Raw genomic sequence first — 15472 nt, 5'->3', positions numbered from 1 at the left:
TGCTTGCACATGGTGGAGCAACCCCAAGACCCCTGACCCCAGGGAGCTGTGGTGCCACAGGAAATGGGGCAGAGCCAAGCTCTAGCCTTGAATAAGTATTTTCTTTGCCTTCTGGTGGTGTTTCCTCAAGTCTGGAGGGCCATGTTTCTGCCTGACCTTGGAAGGAAATGCTGTTTTAGAGGAAAGAGCAATATGAAACTCCATGAGTTCCCTTGTTTAAGGCTATCTGAAAAAGCGAGTGGAAAGCAGTAGAGCACCGTGCTGAGGGATGAACCTGGCTGCTTCTCAGTTTGGTGGATCTCCCTGGACTGCCGGGGTTAATGCTGCAGCACTTAGCTGGCCTATTTGCCTTGCAGTTCATCAGACCAGATGGAGATATTGACACCTCTTCCCAGTGTACACATCTGAGCTAGGGTTGATGAACTGCACCCTAAAAGTGCTCATTTCTCTCTGCGGACAATGGCTCTGAGTGCCATGAGCAGCACAGAGGCAAATACATAAGCATGTGCTTTGGATTTTAAGCATGTGATTATTTCCTTGATTTTCATAGGCTATGTATGCTACTGAATGAGGACTGGCCAAGGGAGGTAATGCGGTGACTTGAAAAAGAAGCTATGATTTTGCTAAATCTCTTGCAGGGCACTTTCAGAGTGTGTGATTAAATCCAGCAGCCTCATTTTTCAAGAAGCGCAAGACATCTGTAATGCCTCCTGTGGGCACTCTCCCCAAGGAGCAGGCATTTTTACCCAGAGTGAGGGCAGAAGCCAAAGTAAGTGAATACCTGAGCCATTTATAGTCATTGTGTTTATGGCAGAGATCCTCAAAGAAGGGCATGTGGCAATGAACTGCACGAAGTGAGACGGGAGCAACTGAAGTCAATGACAGGGGGTGACTGGCATCTCTCTGGGTGAGGAGACCCCGATGTATTTACCTTGTAGAGAGCAGACGTTGAGGCAGAGCCCACCACCAGGGCTATCCCAATAACGGAGTGGCTGTGAAACCCATCAGCGTACGTCATCATAACTATTCCTGCAATAGCAAATATAGCAGCCACGATCTGGGTGGAGACAAATAGAAAGCAAGTGTTACTGAGCAACCTTGCCATGGGAAAACACGAGGGTGGCTTTTCATGAGAGGGCAGTATTTCTGCATCATCTGCTCCTGCCCTTTTTTACCAGGAAAGCTGCAGCAACCCTAGGCCCGTCCCAGCAGAGCCAGTGCTGGCCCCCCGCCTGCCGCTTCCCTGGTGGGCTGCGGGCCTGCCTCAGGGCAGCAGCGACGGAGAGGCGGCATCAGGGCAGCTTGTCCTTGGTGTCTTGTCTCTCTGACTGCTCTGAAGAGGGGATTTCATCTCTGCCGCTGAGTGTCCCCTTGGCCTGGTCCTGCAGTGTGTGTGTGACTGTAACACACGAATGCAAATTCCCTGGTGCTGCAGGAACGACTCTGAATCCTGAGGAGGTTTTGGTGGAAAAGGCTTGTTGAAATAAACAGGGAAATAAAACTCATGTAGCTACTTTCAGGTTCAGCCCATCAGCCATCTGACATGGGGAAGAAGCAGGATGGGCTGAGGGAGGTTTAGCAGGCACAAGAGTTTATAGACATTTTGGTCCATCACCACCTGCGGCTGTGGCCCAGACCAACTGCACTATTTCTGCCAGGTGAATTTCACCATTTTCAAGGTGTTGCAGTGCCTCACTGCAATGAATACGAGTACGACTGAGAGGCCTGGGCACACCTGAGCCTCCGTGGGCTTGGGTGCCTGAGGGGCACTGGGCCAGTAGCTTTTTGGTGGCTTCTGTGCTCGTTGGACATGGAGATGTGGTTGCAGATCCCAGCCTGTGAACGCACAGCCAGCATTGGCTGGGAGCGAGGGACAGGCAGTGGCCTGGCTGGGCGCTTGGCGGTGAGCGCGGGGGCAAGGACAGAGTGGAGGGGGAGGCAAGATCAGGGTATTTGCAGACACAGGGCTCTGTTTTGGGAAGAAAAACTTGGCCAGTTCAAGACCTAGAAGGAAAAGGATGGGAAAATAAGCTAATCCCCAGCCTAAAGGTTTGCTAACTTTGCTTCCCCAACATTTTGGTAGTGTTTTCTAAATAGTGTGGTTAAAGCACAAGCACAGAGCCAGGGTGAGAAGTAGAGGCAGAGGTGTCATTTCGGAGCAGAGAGAGAGGCTCAGTCGTCCAGCTTGACCCACAGCAATGCTCGAGGTGGTTCGTCCAGGGACCGGTATCATTTGTGAAGGAGGGGAACAAGCTACCTCTGAGATTTTCCTGTCAGCATGAGACCCCTGGCTTTCCTGCGACTGTCCTGCCAGATGCCTCAAGCCCCTCCAGGTGGTACTTCTGGATGACAAGACCTTTCAGCAGCCCCATCCTTGCTGTGGCTCTGCAGCCATGCAGGGACACCCTGCCTAGACCACAATCTCTTTGGCCATGCAGTCGCAGCGATGTTTCTAAGATGATTGGAATAAATTAGTTTATTCTGGCTGATAGCTAGTTCAATGCCAGCAAACCCTCTCCTGGGGCCAGACCTAGGTTATGAGTCCCACCACAGGCTGCTGTTGCCTGCACATCCAAGAGCCTTCTCTCACTGCCCTGCTTCAGTGCCAGAGATTCTGGGGCTGCTGTGAAGTCGCAGCGGGAAAGACCATGTCCTGAACACTGCTACTACCAATGAGAAAGCTGCTGCAGGGAGATCCCCTTTAGCAACTGCAGGTCCCCACCACAACCCTGTCCCATCAGCTGCAGCTCGTTCCCCAGGCTGAGCCGGGGCAAGGTCTGGGTGACATGCAGCTGTCCGAGCACATTCGCTGTCAGTGTGTCCTGCAGCGAAAAGGGGATGGGGAAGCACCCTAGGCTGATTGGACCAGCACAGCCAGCTGGACCAGGCTGAGGTAGGTGAGCTCTGAAATCAGGTTACAGGACTTCTGGAGATGTGGGGCCATTTCATCACCCCCAAATCAGCGCTACAGCATGTAACAGGCCGCAGCAGAGAGCAGGAAAGCTGAGATCCTGGGTGATCCGGCATCAGGATGTGGCAAGAGGCAGAGGGATGCTGGAGCATACAGCTGTACAGTCAAATTTTGAAACTTGGGGTCTGAAAATGCTCCTGTAAAAGCTTCCACAGAAAATCATCAAGCAGGCAGCTCCTGCACACTGATACCAATGTCTGCAATCCCTCTTAGGGGAAAATGCCCCATTTTTGCAAAAAAGATGTACTTTCCAAAGGCGTTTCTGTAGAATGGCATAGAAGTATAAGGGTTGAAAAAAGGCAAAATCAGCAGAAAAATACACTCCCTGGAAAATACAACTTTTAATGATTATTATCTCAGTAAGAAGGGGTTTGAGTCTAGAAATTGCTGCACAAGATGCTGAATACACAGAGCTGAGGGTTATGGAGGAGCAGGATTTCCCTCACCCTGTTCAGCCCCTCACAGGACAAAGTCTGTGGGCAGCACATTCGGAAGATGCTGAATCCACACAGCAGTTTGCAGCCCAAATGATACTCAAAGGATTTATGACCTGATTAGAGCTGAGCCAGATCCAAACTGCAAAGACTGGGTGTGCACATTGCTGAATTTCGGGAGGTTCAGATAAGGCATCTTGGCTTGCATCCCTGTCTGCATAGGATCTTTCCACACACAGCTGCAGTGCATCCATTTCTAATGGAAAGCATGGTATCTGTGCAAGTAGGCCCTGCAGTCCTAGACAGGCTTCTTTTCTTAAGGCAAAGAGAGAAAAAAACCCAGTGCATTCCTCTACATCAAAGTGGGGCTATTTCAAACAGGCAGAACTGAAGGAATATCCAGACAGTCTGCATGGATACTGATGCGCAAGAAAAAAAAAGGCATCAAATGAAACTAGCATGTGGCAGGTGCAGAACAAACCAAAGGAGATTTGTCTTCACCATGGAAATTCTTGCTGTGGGATACTGTGGATGTGAAAAGTTTACAAGGATAAACTCACAGAAGAAAAAATCCATCAAGGACTGTTAACTGCATGAACATCACTTCTGTCTCAGAAAGTCCTTGAGCCACAAATTGCTGGAGGCTGGGGAGTCTCATGAAGAAATATCATTATAGGCTTTTCCTGTTCAGATGCATTTTTCTAGGTGTCCACTACTGGCAGCTGTTGCAGACCGGTTCCCGGGGCAGATGGACCTTTGTTCTGGCTCAGTGGTGCTCATCATAGAGTCTCCAGGTGTGTGCCCAGGGCTCCTCTGAAAGATGGCATCTTCAGCCCTTTAATATCCCCTGTGCTACAGACCAGGCAACTGAAAAAAAAGTGATGGCTGCAGCATTTCCTGCAGCATCTGTTCAAGCCTGGGCAATCCTCCATCAGAGACCTGTTGTGGTCTGTTCACCCTTCACTGGAGAGCCAGGGCCTGCCTTGGGCTGTGGCAAAGCAGCTGGAGCCTCCATGGCCCATCCATAAAGTGAACTGCTGCAGTAGAAACTCAGTGGAAAAGGGTGCAGTAATGAATTCAAGAATAGCAAGCATCAAGTTTTGCTTTTAACTTCAGGGGCTGGCTGGCTTCAGAATACCTCCCTGGAGACAAGGTCTCCGTCTGGTTGCAAAGGAAGTCATGATTTGGGATTTGATAATGTATTTTTTTCAAAGTCCCACTGACAGGTGTGCTTGTCTATACATTATGTACGCAGGAGATGCTAGCAACTGATGGTTCTCTTGAATGCTGAACTATTTTATTTATTTACTGTACCATGAAGGGAAACACTAGAGTCAAAGATCAAAGCAGATAAAGCCAGTCTGCAAACGATTTTGCTCTGGCAGAAGTTCCTGCCTCTTTTATCAAGTATGTCATGACTATCAGATGGGTCTTGGACTAACCTCTCAGTCTGTCAGCATGTCAGAAGTGTCACATACCTTTTCTCTGGGAGCCTTTCAACCTGTCTATCAAGCATGTCATTAGCAGCAGTTAAGCTCTGCCTGCATCATGGCATACCACAGCTACCGGGCTGTGGTTATTTGCAAATGCCTTGGGACTTCAGGTGACAGGGCTTACAGAAGGAATGCTTCGGGCATGCACAGCTTCATTACATGTTTGCCGTGTGTGAAAGGAAGAGGACCCCTCACATCCTACCTGGACAACCCAGCCTGGACTCTGGGCAAGGTGATCAGAAAGCGGGAGAAGTGCAGCTTTGTTGCAGGAGATGTAGGGACTTGCAAGTATCTAAGCAGCAAAGCTGGGATTTTGTAGCCCGCTCGTACACTTAAACTCCATCCACATTGGGATTTAAGTGCTTGTAGTTGCACTTCCAAATAGGATAGGCCAAACAGGACACCTGTAAGTGCTTAAATACCACTGCGATGCTGGCCTTGTGCATCTGGCTCTACTTCAGCTTGTGAACAGGCACACCTGATGTATACAATCAGCAGATTGCTGCAGATCACAAGCAATTGTATTAGCATGTGTTAAAAAGTTCTTGCCTCTCTGTATGTTCCTACCCAAAGGGAAACACATTATATGGTGTCTGCTTAAACAGGTTCAAAAGCTGTTGGCTCTATTTTCTGTTGCTGAGGGGAGACCTGAGATCTCCTCCTGGGCCCTGACGGTGCCCCTGAGCACAGCGTGACCAAGGTCCCAGGCTGGTCGCTGCACTGCAGGCTGAGCCACTTTTCACATGAGCTATACAGAAAGGCAGGAAGGAGGGCAGAAAACCTGCCTTGCCAGCCGAGAAGAAAAGGAGAAGACGCTCCCCGCAGATGGCCCTTCACAAAGAGGTGCATCCCCAGCGCTCCCTGGCGCCACACTGAGGTGGGGGACCACCGCTGCCATCCCTGCCAATCCCTAGGGACAAGCATCCCCTTACTCGCGCTTTGCCACAGGTCAGGAAAACACAACACATTTTGGAGTAGCAATAATAAGTTTGCCAAAGCGTGAATAGTGCTGCTGGGAGCCCCTTCTCCCTGCACCCGGGCTCCTTGCTAATCAGTGGCCGGGGCCGGGGTGAGTCATGTGTCCCACTGGGCAGGGCAGCGAGGCGGCTGGCGAGGCAGCCTTCGCCGCCCTTCGCTAGAGCCAGGAGCGATGGTGAGCGGCTGGGATGCGTGGCGGGAGCACTGCACAGCCGCCTGCTTCCCTGCCTGCTGCCTCACCTGGAGACGTTGGTCTCCGGCAGGCTGACCTCTCCCAGGGCAAGACATGACTGAGACCACAGCCCTTCGTGTGCTCCGCTCTTTCTGCCCCTTTGGAAAGTGGGAGAAAATCCAGAGCAGGTTTCATCCATCAGCACCTGTCACCTGCAGTGGCACAAGGCCAAGCCCAGCTACAAACCTCCTGGTGAGTCCCTGGGACCCACCCAGGTATTTACACATATTCACCCCAGAAGAGCACAAGCCATTCACAAAATTGTCCTTGGTCTTGCATGTATGTGTCTGTATGTGTATCCATATACATATTGGCTTCTTTCACCCCAAACCAGTCATATCCAGAAGTGAGAAATAGCCCATGCAGACCCATAGTGCGATGATTTAAGGGACAACCTGTAAATGCAAGAAAGCAGAAGTCATCCAATTGCACATCTCCTCTCCTGGGATCTGACCAGCACCAAGAAAAAACATGAAGACCACAAAACTTTTTTTTCCACCTCTATCAGCATGGCTAGGATAACAGTGACACTTCCCTGCCCCCAGGATTATTTCAGGATACTCTTGCCGATGTACTCAAACACAGTTAATTTGTTTTCAAAGCACAGCTACCTGGGAAGTTTAATGGGCAAGCGCAGACACCAGCTGGAGAGGATGGGTATTTGGCAGGTACAATTTGCAATGATCCCCTGTGCAGCTTCTTGGCTGCAATAACTGCATGGTTGTCCAAGCTCTCCTGCCAGAGAGAAATACTTCTGGTAAAGTTAATTCTCAGTTGCTCCAAGCAGTGAGGTAGAAAAAACTCTTCTGAGCACTAAAAACATTGCCCAGCTTAGTGAGCAGAATGCTCCTCAAATGGGGGGGAGAGGAAATAGGTATTATTATCATCATAATTATTGTTAATATTAATACTTGTCTGCTGATACAGTTAGGCAGGAATGACTCACTGGTCTCTTTTTATTGTAATTACTCTCCGCCCTGGTGTAAACACCTTAGTGCTGGCCCGGTGAGTCACCATGGTGAAGGACGGTTGCCCACCAGCCTTGCTTCGTTGCCAAAGGGCACCATATGTCAAGGGCCAGCAAAACGCCAGTGCGTTCGGCAGGGAGCCACTGCCTGTGCCTGCGGCAGCCCAGCTGCTCCGTAGCGCTGGACGTGCGGGGCTGGCGGGCATGCTGCCCGATCCAGCGCAGCCGGCAGGCACCTGGGGCTGCAGGGTGTTATGACTCACCTGCGAAGAGACAGCCCCTGTGCCACAGGACCGGCCTCCTCACAGAGGTCTCATTTCCCCTAAAATGCAATGCTGGATACCTCCCATCACCTCCCCGTGTGCAGCCTGCTGCTCATTCCACTCGGTGCAAGAAGTGGGAGACCTGAATTAAATTTTTACCTTGGCCTGGGCGAGACAACCCCACCTCTCCTAGGCCCCAGAGGGTATCTTAGAGGAGGCAAGCTAAGCGCTAGATGCCTTGATCCCACTATGGATCAGTGTTTATGCTGGATTTAGGATGAGGGGCATAAAGAAACCATTGGGCTGCCCCCTCATCTGCAGGGAAACCCACCCAGAAAGAGCAGGCTAAGTCCTGGCACCTGCCTCCATGTCAGCAGCCAGTTCTGTCCCAAGCAAGCTGGGATACCCTGCAACTGCTGGCCAGCTATAAAACTGGATCCCTGCGCACATACGTGATAGTGGTCCTCCCGCACTGACACATGCACACATTTCAGAAGGTAAAAGAAGCCCAGTTCTCCTCTCCTGAGTTTCTCTTAGCTGAAGCACAAGACCAACAAGGATGCAAAGGGTGACAGTGCCACCCCACAAGGCTGCTGTTGCACACAGGCAGGAGGGGAGAGGGCCCAAAATATTCACAGGTAGGACTAGAAATGCCCTGTGCATAGTACGGGCTTGCAGGAATGCACAGTTAGAAACAGTTAGGTCTAATGCCACAGGCCTGGGAATTTTCACTCAAAAGAGATCAAGGAAAAACTGATGAATGTTCGCAGCAAAATGAAATTACCAGTTATCCTTCATCCAAGTTACCTCTTTTCTGAGGACAAATGCGCAAAGACACCAGGCTGCAGGAGACCAGAGATTCAGAGGTGGCTATGCACTCCCGGCCCGGCTGCGGGAAAGGACGAGCTCGCCCTCACTATGGATTTCTGCGCTGGCTCAGCCACCTGCAGGAGTTGGTGCTCAACTAAACCAGCAGGAGGAGAGGGGTAAAGGAAAGGCAGAAGGGAGAGGGGGAGGAAGGGAAACAGAGATAAGGAGTCACTTACCCTCACTCCCATGAACCTGTCCCTCAGAACGATCCATGAAAGCAAGAACACAAAAGCTTTGTTGCAGCAGAACAACACGGAGACATCCGTAGTGTTTATTTTCTTTATTGCATGTAAGTAAAGGTAGTTTGTCAGTGTCCAAAGAACACCGAAGGGTGCTGCCTTGGTAAAAAACACCTTCAAAGTCAAGCCATTGTCTCCAAAAAATCGGCAGCACTCCCTAAAACAAGGAGAGAAAGGCAGCATTATTACACAAGCCAGGCACAGGGTGTAGCAAATATATGGGTTTCCTTTATTTCTTGCTCCTCTTCTTTTCCGTTTAGGAAGACAGAGCACACACCTTATAGAGGAGGAAAACAAAACAAGTTTCAGCATCTGTGCAACAGCCATCACCTGCACAGAATACGAACGTGCGGGGGGTTGCAAGCACAAAAGGACAGCAAGAGGTGAAGCCAGGGGTTAAATTTCACCCTTGTGGTGAGCATGCCACAGCTGGACATCTCAGACACTGATGTTGCTCTTCTCATATCACGCCTGTGGAAACCAGGATGCGGAGGGGTCCAGCGCTGAGCCAGCGTCAGGACTGGCAGCAAAGCCCAGGCATCCCTGCCGTGCCTGCCCCAGTCGGGGGCCATGCTGCCGCCCGCCAGCCGCAGGGCAAGGGCACCCAGGGCAGGGTTTGGAGGAGCCTTGTCGGGGCCCAGTTTGGCCCTGGGATTTTCCACCGGAGGGGCAGGATGTGGCTAAATGCGCTCTCGGGGTAGTGGAGTGGGATGAGGCCGTTGCCAGCTGAGCGGATGGTGCAGAGCAGAGGCGAGTGGGGAGGACGGCGTGGGGGGCCGGGCCGTGACAGCGTGCTCGCCCCTCTGCCGTGGGGCTTTCCAGGAAGCGGCTGAGTCATCTGGAGCAGTAGTGATGGGGGAGCCCATGGCTATGCCTGGGTCCGGGGGAAGCAGGATGAGGGCAAGGGACGCTGTGAGTCCCGAAGCAGGAGGCAGCAGGAGCAGGTGCCGCTGTGGTGCAGGAAAGCAAAATGCCAATGGTTTATTTTTGGCAAGTCTGACAAGAAGAGAGTTGAAGCGGGGGCACAGGGAAGACATTAGTGAGCCTGAGGGCACCTACTTTAGTCTGACAGAGAGAATGAGGTTGGGAGAAGGCTGGATGAAGGACCTGGGGAGTGAGCAACAGCACGAGAGTGCCGAGAGCTGGAGCTGCTGGCGGGGAAGAGAGGACACAAGGTGAGGTGTCGCCAAGCCCGAGAGCTGCCGCAGCTCTGGGGAGGCAGCGTACGGCGAAAAGGGTCAGGGATGCAGTTGTAGGGGCCACCTCTGCTGCAGGCAGTGCAAGGTAAAGTCTGCATTCGACTGGCTTCTGCTGTGCAGCAAAACTGGCATCTGGGGGTTACGATGTACACACAGAAATTCAATAATGTAAAAAAGAAATGCAGTAGTCTGCGATGGGAAAGGTACAGCCTGCAGCCTAGCTAAGTGCTCAGATAGCAGTAAATAATGGGGCAGTTGCCTGTGCTGTTTGCTTGTTTTCAAACCTGCAAAACCCCTGAGGCCTTAAAGTACTTTAATGAGGTGCTTTGATAAAATATGAACAAAATTAAATTTTGCCCTGACAATGAATGCCAAATAGGTTTCCAGTGCTGCCTTGAATTTCAAGCTCTGTTTCCTTCCTGAGGCTGCTCATGTGGGTCTCATTATCTGGAGTCTGACGAAAGCTTGATTTTGATCCATTTTCTCAGAGGATGGGGCTGTATGAGGTGATCACCTAAAGAAACCAATCCCTATTCTGAACCTTTTCAGATTTTCCCCATTGCTAATTCTATGTATTTCTACAAAAGTAAAAGTAGTTTAGTATGTTTTCTTGTGGATATGTGAAATTTGGCATTATTGGGTTTTATTCAGCTGTCTCAGTACACCTCTGAATAGGTCACTGGGCTTTGCTTACAAACCTGTTTCTCTCCAGGTAACCAGATTGCACACACCTTTAGGATTACTTCCCTTTATGGGACTTCAGCTGTGTCTGGAGGGGGAGAAAGTCATCGTAATGGAGGAGCCCCCTTCATGGGCTGTCTGCTTACACCCCTTCTGCTGCAGCAGGTATAAGACTGCAGGGTAGAGGAAGTGCATTATTTTTATTTTTTGGTATTTGGTCAGCCTGACTTATGGCTGCGCAGAACTTGCCCATCTCTGGGTTTGATGACTCTGGCTTTGGCTGTTGCAGATGGACACTTTCATCTGAATCCCTGGCTCTTCACAGAACCAAGGCCTGCATTTGCAAGTGCAAGCAGGCAGCTGAGGGATGCTTGCAGCACTAACAGATGCTGCCTGGGCTGAACATGTGCTGCGGATTCGCTCTCCAGACAGCCCCTTTCGCAAACATTATATTCACTTGAAACGGAGGCCTGTATTCAGCCCTGCAAAGCACTGCCTGCGCCAGCCACTTGGCACAGGAGACATGAGGGAATTGAAGTGAATGCAGAGAGACATTTAGAAATGAAATCCTGGGTCTGTGACTTGTCAGAACTTCAACTACGGTCTTAGACCTGGATGTTGCCAAGGGCTCGACTGCTAGTGTGTCACAGGCAGCCAGCCTAATGCCTTGAAGACAAAAAGCACAAGCACAGTTTAAATGCAATTACAGTAAGTAAGATTAGCGTGAGAGGGACAGGATGGCCTCAGTCAAATAAAAGGACTAAAATAGAATTCATTCTTCTCGGGAAAAAAACATTATTCCTGCCAAAATCTCTTCCCCATGCATAGAATTGGGTATCACTATGTTATACATAGCCCAGCACGTCACACTGATATGGCTCCAGGGTGAGCAGCTCAGGCAAGCAACGATGTGCAATGAGGAATTAAGTATCTTGAATGGCCCTCAGAGGAATGACAGCCCCAAAATGAGAGCCTCATTCAGAGCCGGGAGGTAGGCTGGGGCCTTCCAAACCAAGCCACTTGTGCAGCTCACCTGCACCCCTGCCACGTGCCGTCCTGGGGCAGCGAGGCAGCATGGCCACTGCCAGCCATGCTTGAGCTGCAACGTCAATCTGTGCCATGCTGTTTTCCTCCTATGCTGGTGGCTGTGGCCCCCTCTGCTCCTGCCCTCCCACCTTAGCTGTCTGGCTTCAGTCTCCCTCCCTTCTGAATGTCTCTCCTCCCTTTGCTCTTCACTGTCAATTCTTCCCTTTTTGCCCATTTTCTTTTATCCCTATCTTCTCTGCTTCCTCTTCATGTCCACCCAGAGAGCTCCTTTCTAGCAAAGTCTCTGAAACCATTCTTGGAGAAGTTAATTACGATGAATATCAAACCACGCGTTAGCGAAACTGAAGCTCTCATCCAGAACCCACCTTGCTCTCTTGTTCTTGGGCCCTACAATTCTTCTCCCACCATTAACCCCCCCTTTTTTTTAACTATTTATTTATTTTTACTTTATTGCTCAAGTTCTCCTGGGCAAGGATTGTCTTTTGCTGTGCATGTGCACAGACAACAGCCCAGTGAGGTCTAGTGCCACACAATTAAGACCATCTAAAATCTCTGACTCGCTTACCAGCAAATATGGCCAGAGGTCAGAAATCAGGTCAAAATTCAGGAAATGGTGTACCATTAATACTTCAGGAAATGCTGTTCTCTATCACTGTGAATCCGTTTCCTATTTTGTACAACAAGTGCTTTTTGCTAAGACACTTCCATTTTGCGACTTGCTTTAATGAGACAAGGTGGTTCAAACATGATAAGAAACATGTGCTTTTCATACACTCCAGGCCTCTTACTGGTTCTTTTCCAACATATAACACTGGATCTGCATGGCAGCATAGCCTGGCACTCACCCCACATCCTGTACGCACCCAGCGCAGTGCCTGAAAGGACTGTTGAGCCCAATGGGTGCACTGCCAAACCACGCACGCTTTTTGGGGCTAGCACACAGGTTAAATGGCTTTCTCGGACCTAGCATCTTAAATGAAATCTGAGGAGAATTAAGAGAAATGTGATAGTTTTGGTGTGCAAGGATGACTGCATAACAGCTCCCTCACAATGAATTGTCTCCCCAGGTTTGCCAATAGCTTATCAGAGAAACTCATTTTTTCCTGGAGCCATAACACAGCTTGTGAAGCCACATCAGGAAGTGTTCGATGAAAAGAGCTGTCAGTGTATTCATTCACATTAGATAAACAGTTATGGGAGCCAGACAGGACTGTGATATAACCTGCACAGTATCCCAGAACAATCAGGGGATGAAATCACTCCAGAATAACCTACCTTCAACTTTAAATATTTTGAAAACAGATTTTGGACACAGTTGCTTCTGCTGTCCAGTATTTCATGTGGGTACATTATACCCACTGAGTATTCTGATGTTTTATGATAGTGTCTGGCAGATATCCGTTCAAAAACAGAGCTTGTGCCCTGTGGCTATCCAGGCATGCTTGAACACACCAAAAGAGCCTGCATATAAATATTTTAACAATTTCATCTGGCAATGAAAATATATATCTTTAAGAAAGGTGAAAAAACATCCACAGGTTCCCTACCCAGAGGGCAGGTTGCAAGCATTCAGCATCGCTAACTCAGGAGCTGTGGACCCTTGTAGGAGGGTCCAAAGCCTCCTAAAACCTCCTTGGGTCACTCCCTGAGATTTGAAAGGGCAGAGCCTTGCTTGTCCACCTGCCTGGCAGGACATTGCAGGACCTCTGCTGGTGCCAGGGCTACCTGGACGTGCACGGTCTGTGCCAGGCACTTGCCCTTGCCCCGTTGGCAGCCTGATGCCGCTGGCACACCGCAGGCGGGGGCAGTCTGTGGGCAGCCCTGACGGGCAGGTGGCAAAGAGGGATGATGTCTCGTCACCCCGCTCTGCCCTGCAAGGTGTCCTCAAGGGCCAGCAGCCCAGTTGATAGCCATGACATCGGCCAAGATGACCGTGGCTGAGGCCTGCGCCCAGCACCCTGACACTGGAGCTGGCTTTCCAGCAAGCAGAGCAGAGCTGGGCTGTTGCCATAGGTGCACAACCCCTGCTGGTCAAGGTCTTCCTTGGGCTCCCTCTCACCCCTGCCCCAGAGCACCTACTTCTGGCCTTCGTTCCTAAGACTCATGTGGAGATCTCAAAGAGCTCCTTGCCTATATACAGCTAGACACCTCTACAAGAGGGAGAGCCCCTAGCCTATCTTGAACAATGGCCCAGTTAATGGAAAGCAACCTGATTTACTTACAAGGTGTATATTTTTTCATGCACCTCCAAGACATCCAGCTAGAGGAAGCCTCCTCCACACTCTGTCAGTTCCCTAAGTGACAAATGTGTGCACTTGCGGTTGTAATAACCAGGAAGAGCTCTGAAGCGACAGCAAAGTCCTTGTGAAACAGAATGGTAGCGGGTAGTTTCTTCTTACTGAACTTCAACTATGTACAAGTAACTTTTTACCTCTCAGCTGAGTACCCCAGGCTCTGTTTAGAGTCAATGGAGATACATTTCCCTGAGCTGCTTTTGATGTCTACCTTTGGAAGAACTGAAACCAGGAAGAAGCTGTTTCCCACCTTCAGCTCTAAAGGGAGCCTAGGGCAAGGAACAGACATGCATACCTCCAGGGTACGTCTGGTAAGAGAAATCCCACCCTTGGTGTTAAAAGAGAAATTCTGATCAAAGAGTGACCAAACCTACTCCTGCTGGCATTACTAGAAATCCTACAACTGCCAGTCTTGCTCATCACTGCAGCCCCAAAACTGCCTTGCTGATACAGTTTTGTTTGGCCAGCAGTGGGTTGAATTCACCCTGCTTCGCACATGGAGCCAGGCTGGGGAGGGGCTGGGGAAGCTGAAAACCCAAACTTACAGGTACTGATCTCCCTGGGCCTCCTAAGAGCCCGCTTTGCTGTTGAACTAGGATGTCGCATGCAGCGGGGAGTGAGAGCTGCCTGGGGACGGTTCTTCCCTTGCAGGACTGAGCCCCTACACAACTTGGTAGCCAGGGATTTTGTTCTTCTTCTAGGCATCAGGGTCTTCTTTTAATATCCATGGCACCCTATCTCGCTTGTTTGCTTCTGCTTGCTGTAACTGACTTTCAAGTCCCCCATAAGATAAGGTATGACATTTTAGTTCATATCTCTTTTTTGTACAGTGAATGGAAAACATACAAACGTTAACAGTGCTACTGCAAATTATCCATGCAAGCCTAATTGGTACAGGGATAAGCAGGACATGTTTTGCCTGCCAATTGCTAATGAAGAGGCCAGATTCGCTGGCACACTGGCTGCTTCGTTCCACCCCAGTGGCCCTGTGCTCACTCCGGTGAAAATCAGGAGCAAGTTAGCCCTATTCAATTTGCAGGTACAGACATTGCAAGGTCAAACAAAGTAGCAGTGCAGTCCAGAAAGGAAAAAGTCACTTGCTAGAAGCAGCAGTAGATCAAAACCTGCTTCAGACCAGAAGGTTCTAGTATGAACACTGTGACAATGCGAAAATGGTAGCAAAAGTTAACAACCTGGAAAGGAAAAATAACTGACTTGCACAAATGATTCCCTTTTGGAACATATTCCTCACACATATTTTCTATTTTGCTGCATCTTTCCCAAATATGTAATGGCAGTTTCAATAGCTTATTAACCTTTTTGGCATACTTTTGTTTTGAAGCACAAAGGGGCCAAACCCCTGGCCTGGGGGACCACTTAAGTGTGTGTCTTCTGGTTCTTGCCTACCTTTCCTCTTCAGTAGGTGGTTCTGTTGTGCAAAATGGGAATGAAATGCACTCATTCTGCTTTGGTAGATCTTATACATTCATTAGCACCAGCTTCAAAGTTGTGGAGAAACATCCCAACTACGTAGCAGCAGTTAAAGATTAAAAAGGCAGTGAGAGATGAATTTTGTTAAACATGTAATTGTGAGATCAATGGGAAAGAAGTAGCGCTTTACTGTCCTATTTTATTTGGAAGTTTCATTTGATTGCAACACCTGCTTTTAATATGTTTAACTCTTACTTACTTAGCATGCAATTTTGGCACTAACTGCTTCTGATTTACCTCATTTGGGGATGCATAGTTGCAGTGACTGAAATATTTTGTTGGTCTTGTTGTGTTGGAGATGCACATAATGGGG

At 49.6% G+C, this 15472-nt stretch overlaps 1 protein-coding gene across 4 annotated transcripts in view; it reads right to left on the bottom strand.

The window, feature by feature from the left end:
• The window catches only part of SLC35F3 (solute carrier family 35 member F3), a 193385-nt gene that overhangs the window by 5591 nt on the left and 172322 nt on the right, over positions 1-15472 (bottom strand). For all 4 annotated transcript variants that reach the window (XM_067294735.1, XM_067294737.1, XM_013945479.2 and 1 more), the window contains 2 exons: positions 8385-8604; positions 932-1057 (listed from right to left, as the gene is read on the bottom strand). In XM_067294735.1, the coding sequence (XP_067150836.1) occupies positions 932-1057; positions 8385-8604 (346 nt within the window). The remainder of the gene's footprint in view (positions 1-931; positions 1058-8384; positions 8605-15472) is intronic.

The sequence above is a fragment of the Apteryx mantelli genome, chromosome 3 (genome assembly GCF_036417845.1).
Source record: "Apteryx mantelli isolate bAptMan1 chromosome 3, bAptMan1.hap1, whole genome shotgun sequence".
Classification (NCBI taxonomy): Eukaryota; Metazoa; Chordata; class Aves; order Apterygiformes; family Apterygidae; genus Apteryx; species Apteryx mantelli.
Note: the sequence above shows the minus strand (reverse complement) of the source record. Positions and strands in the feature narration are given on the sequence as shown.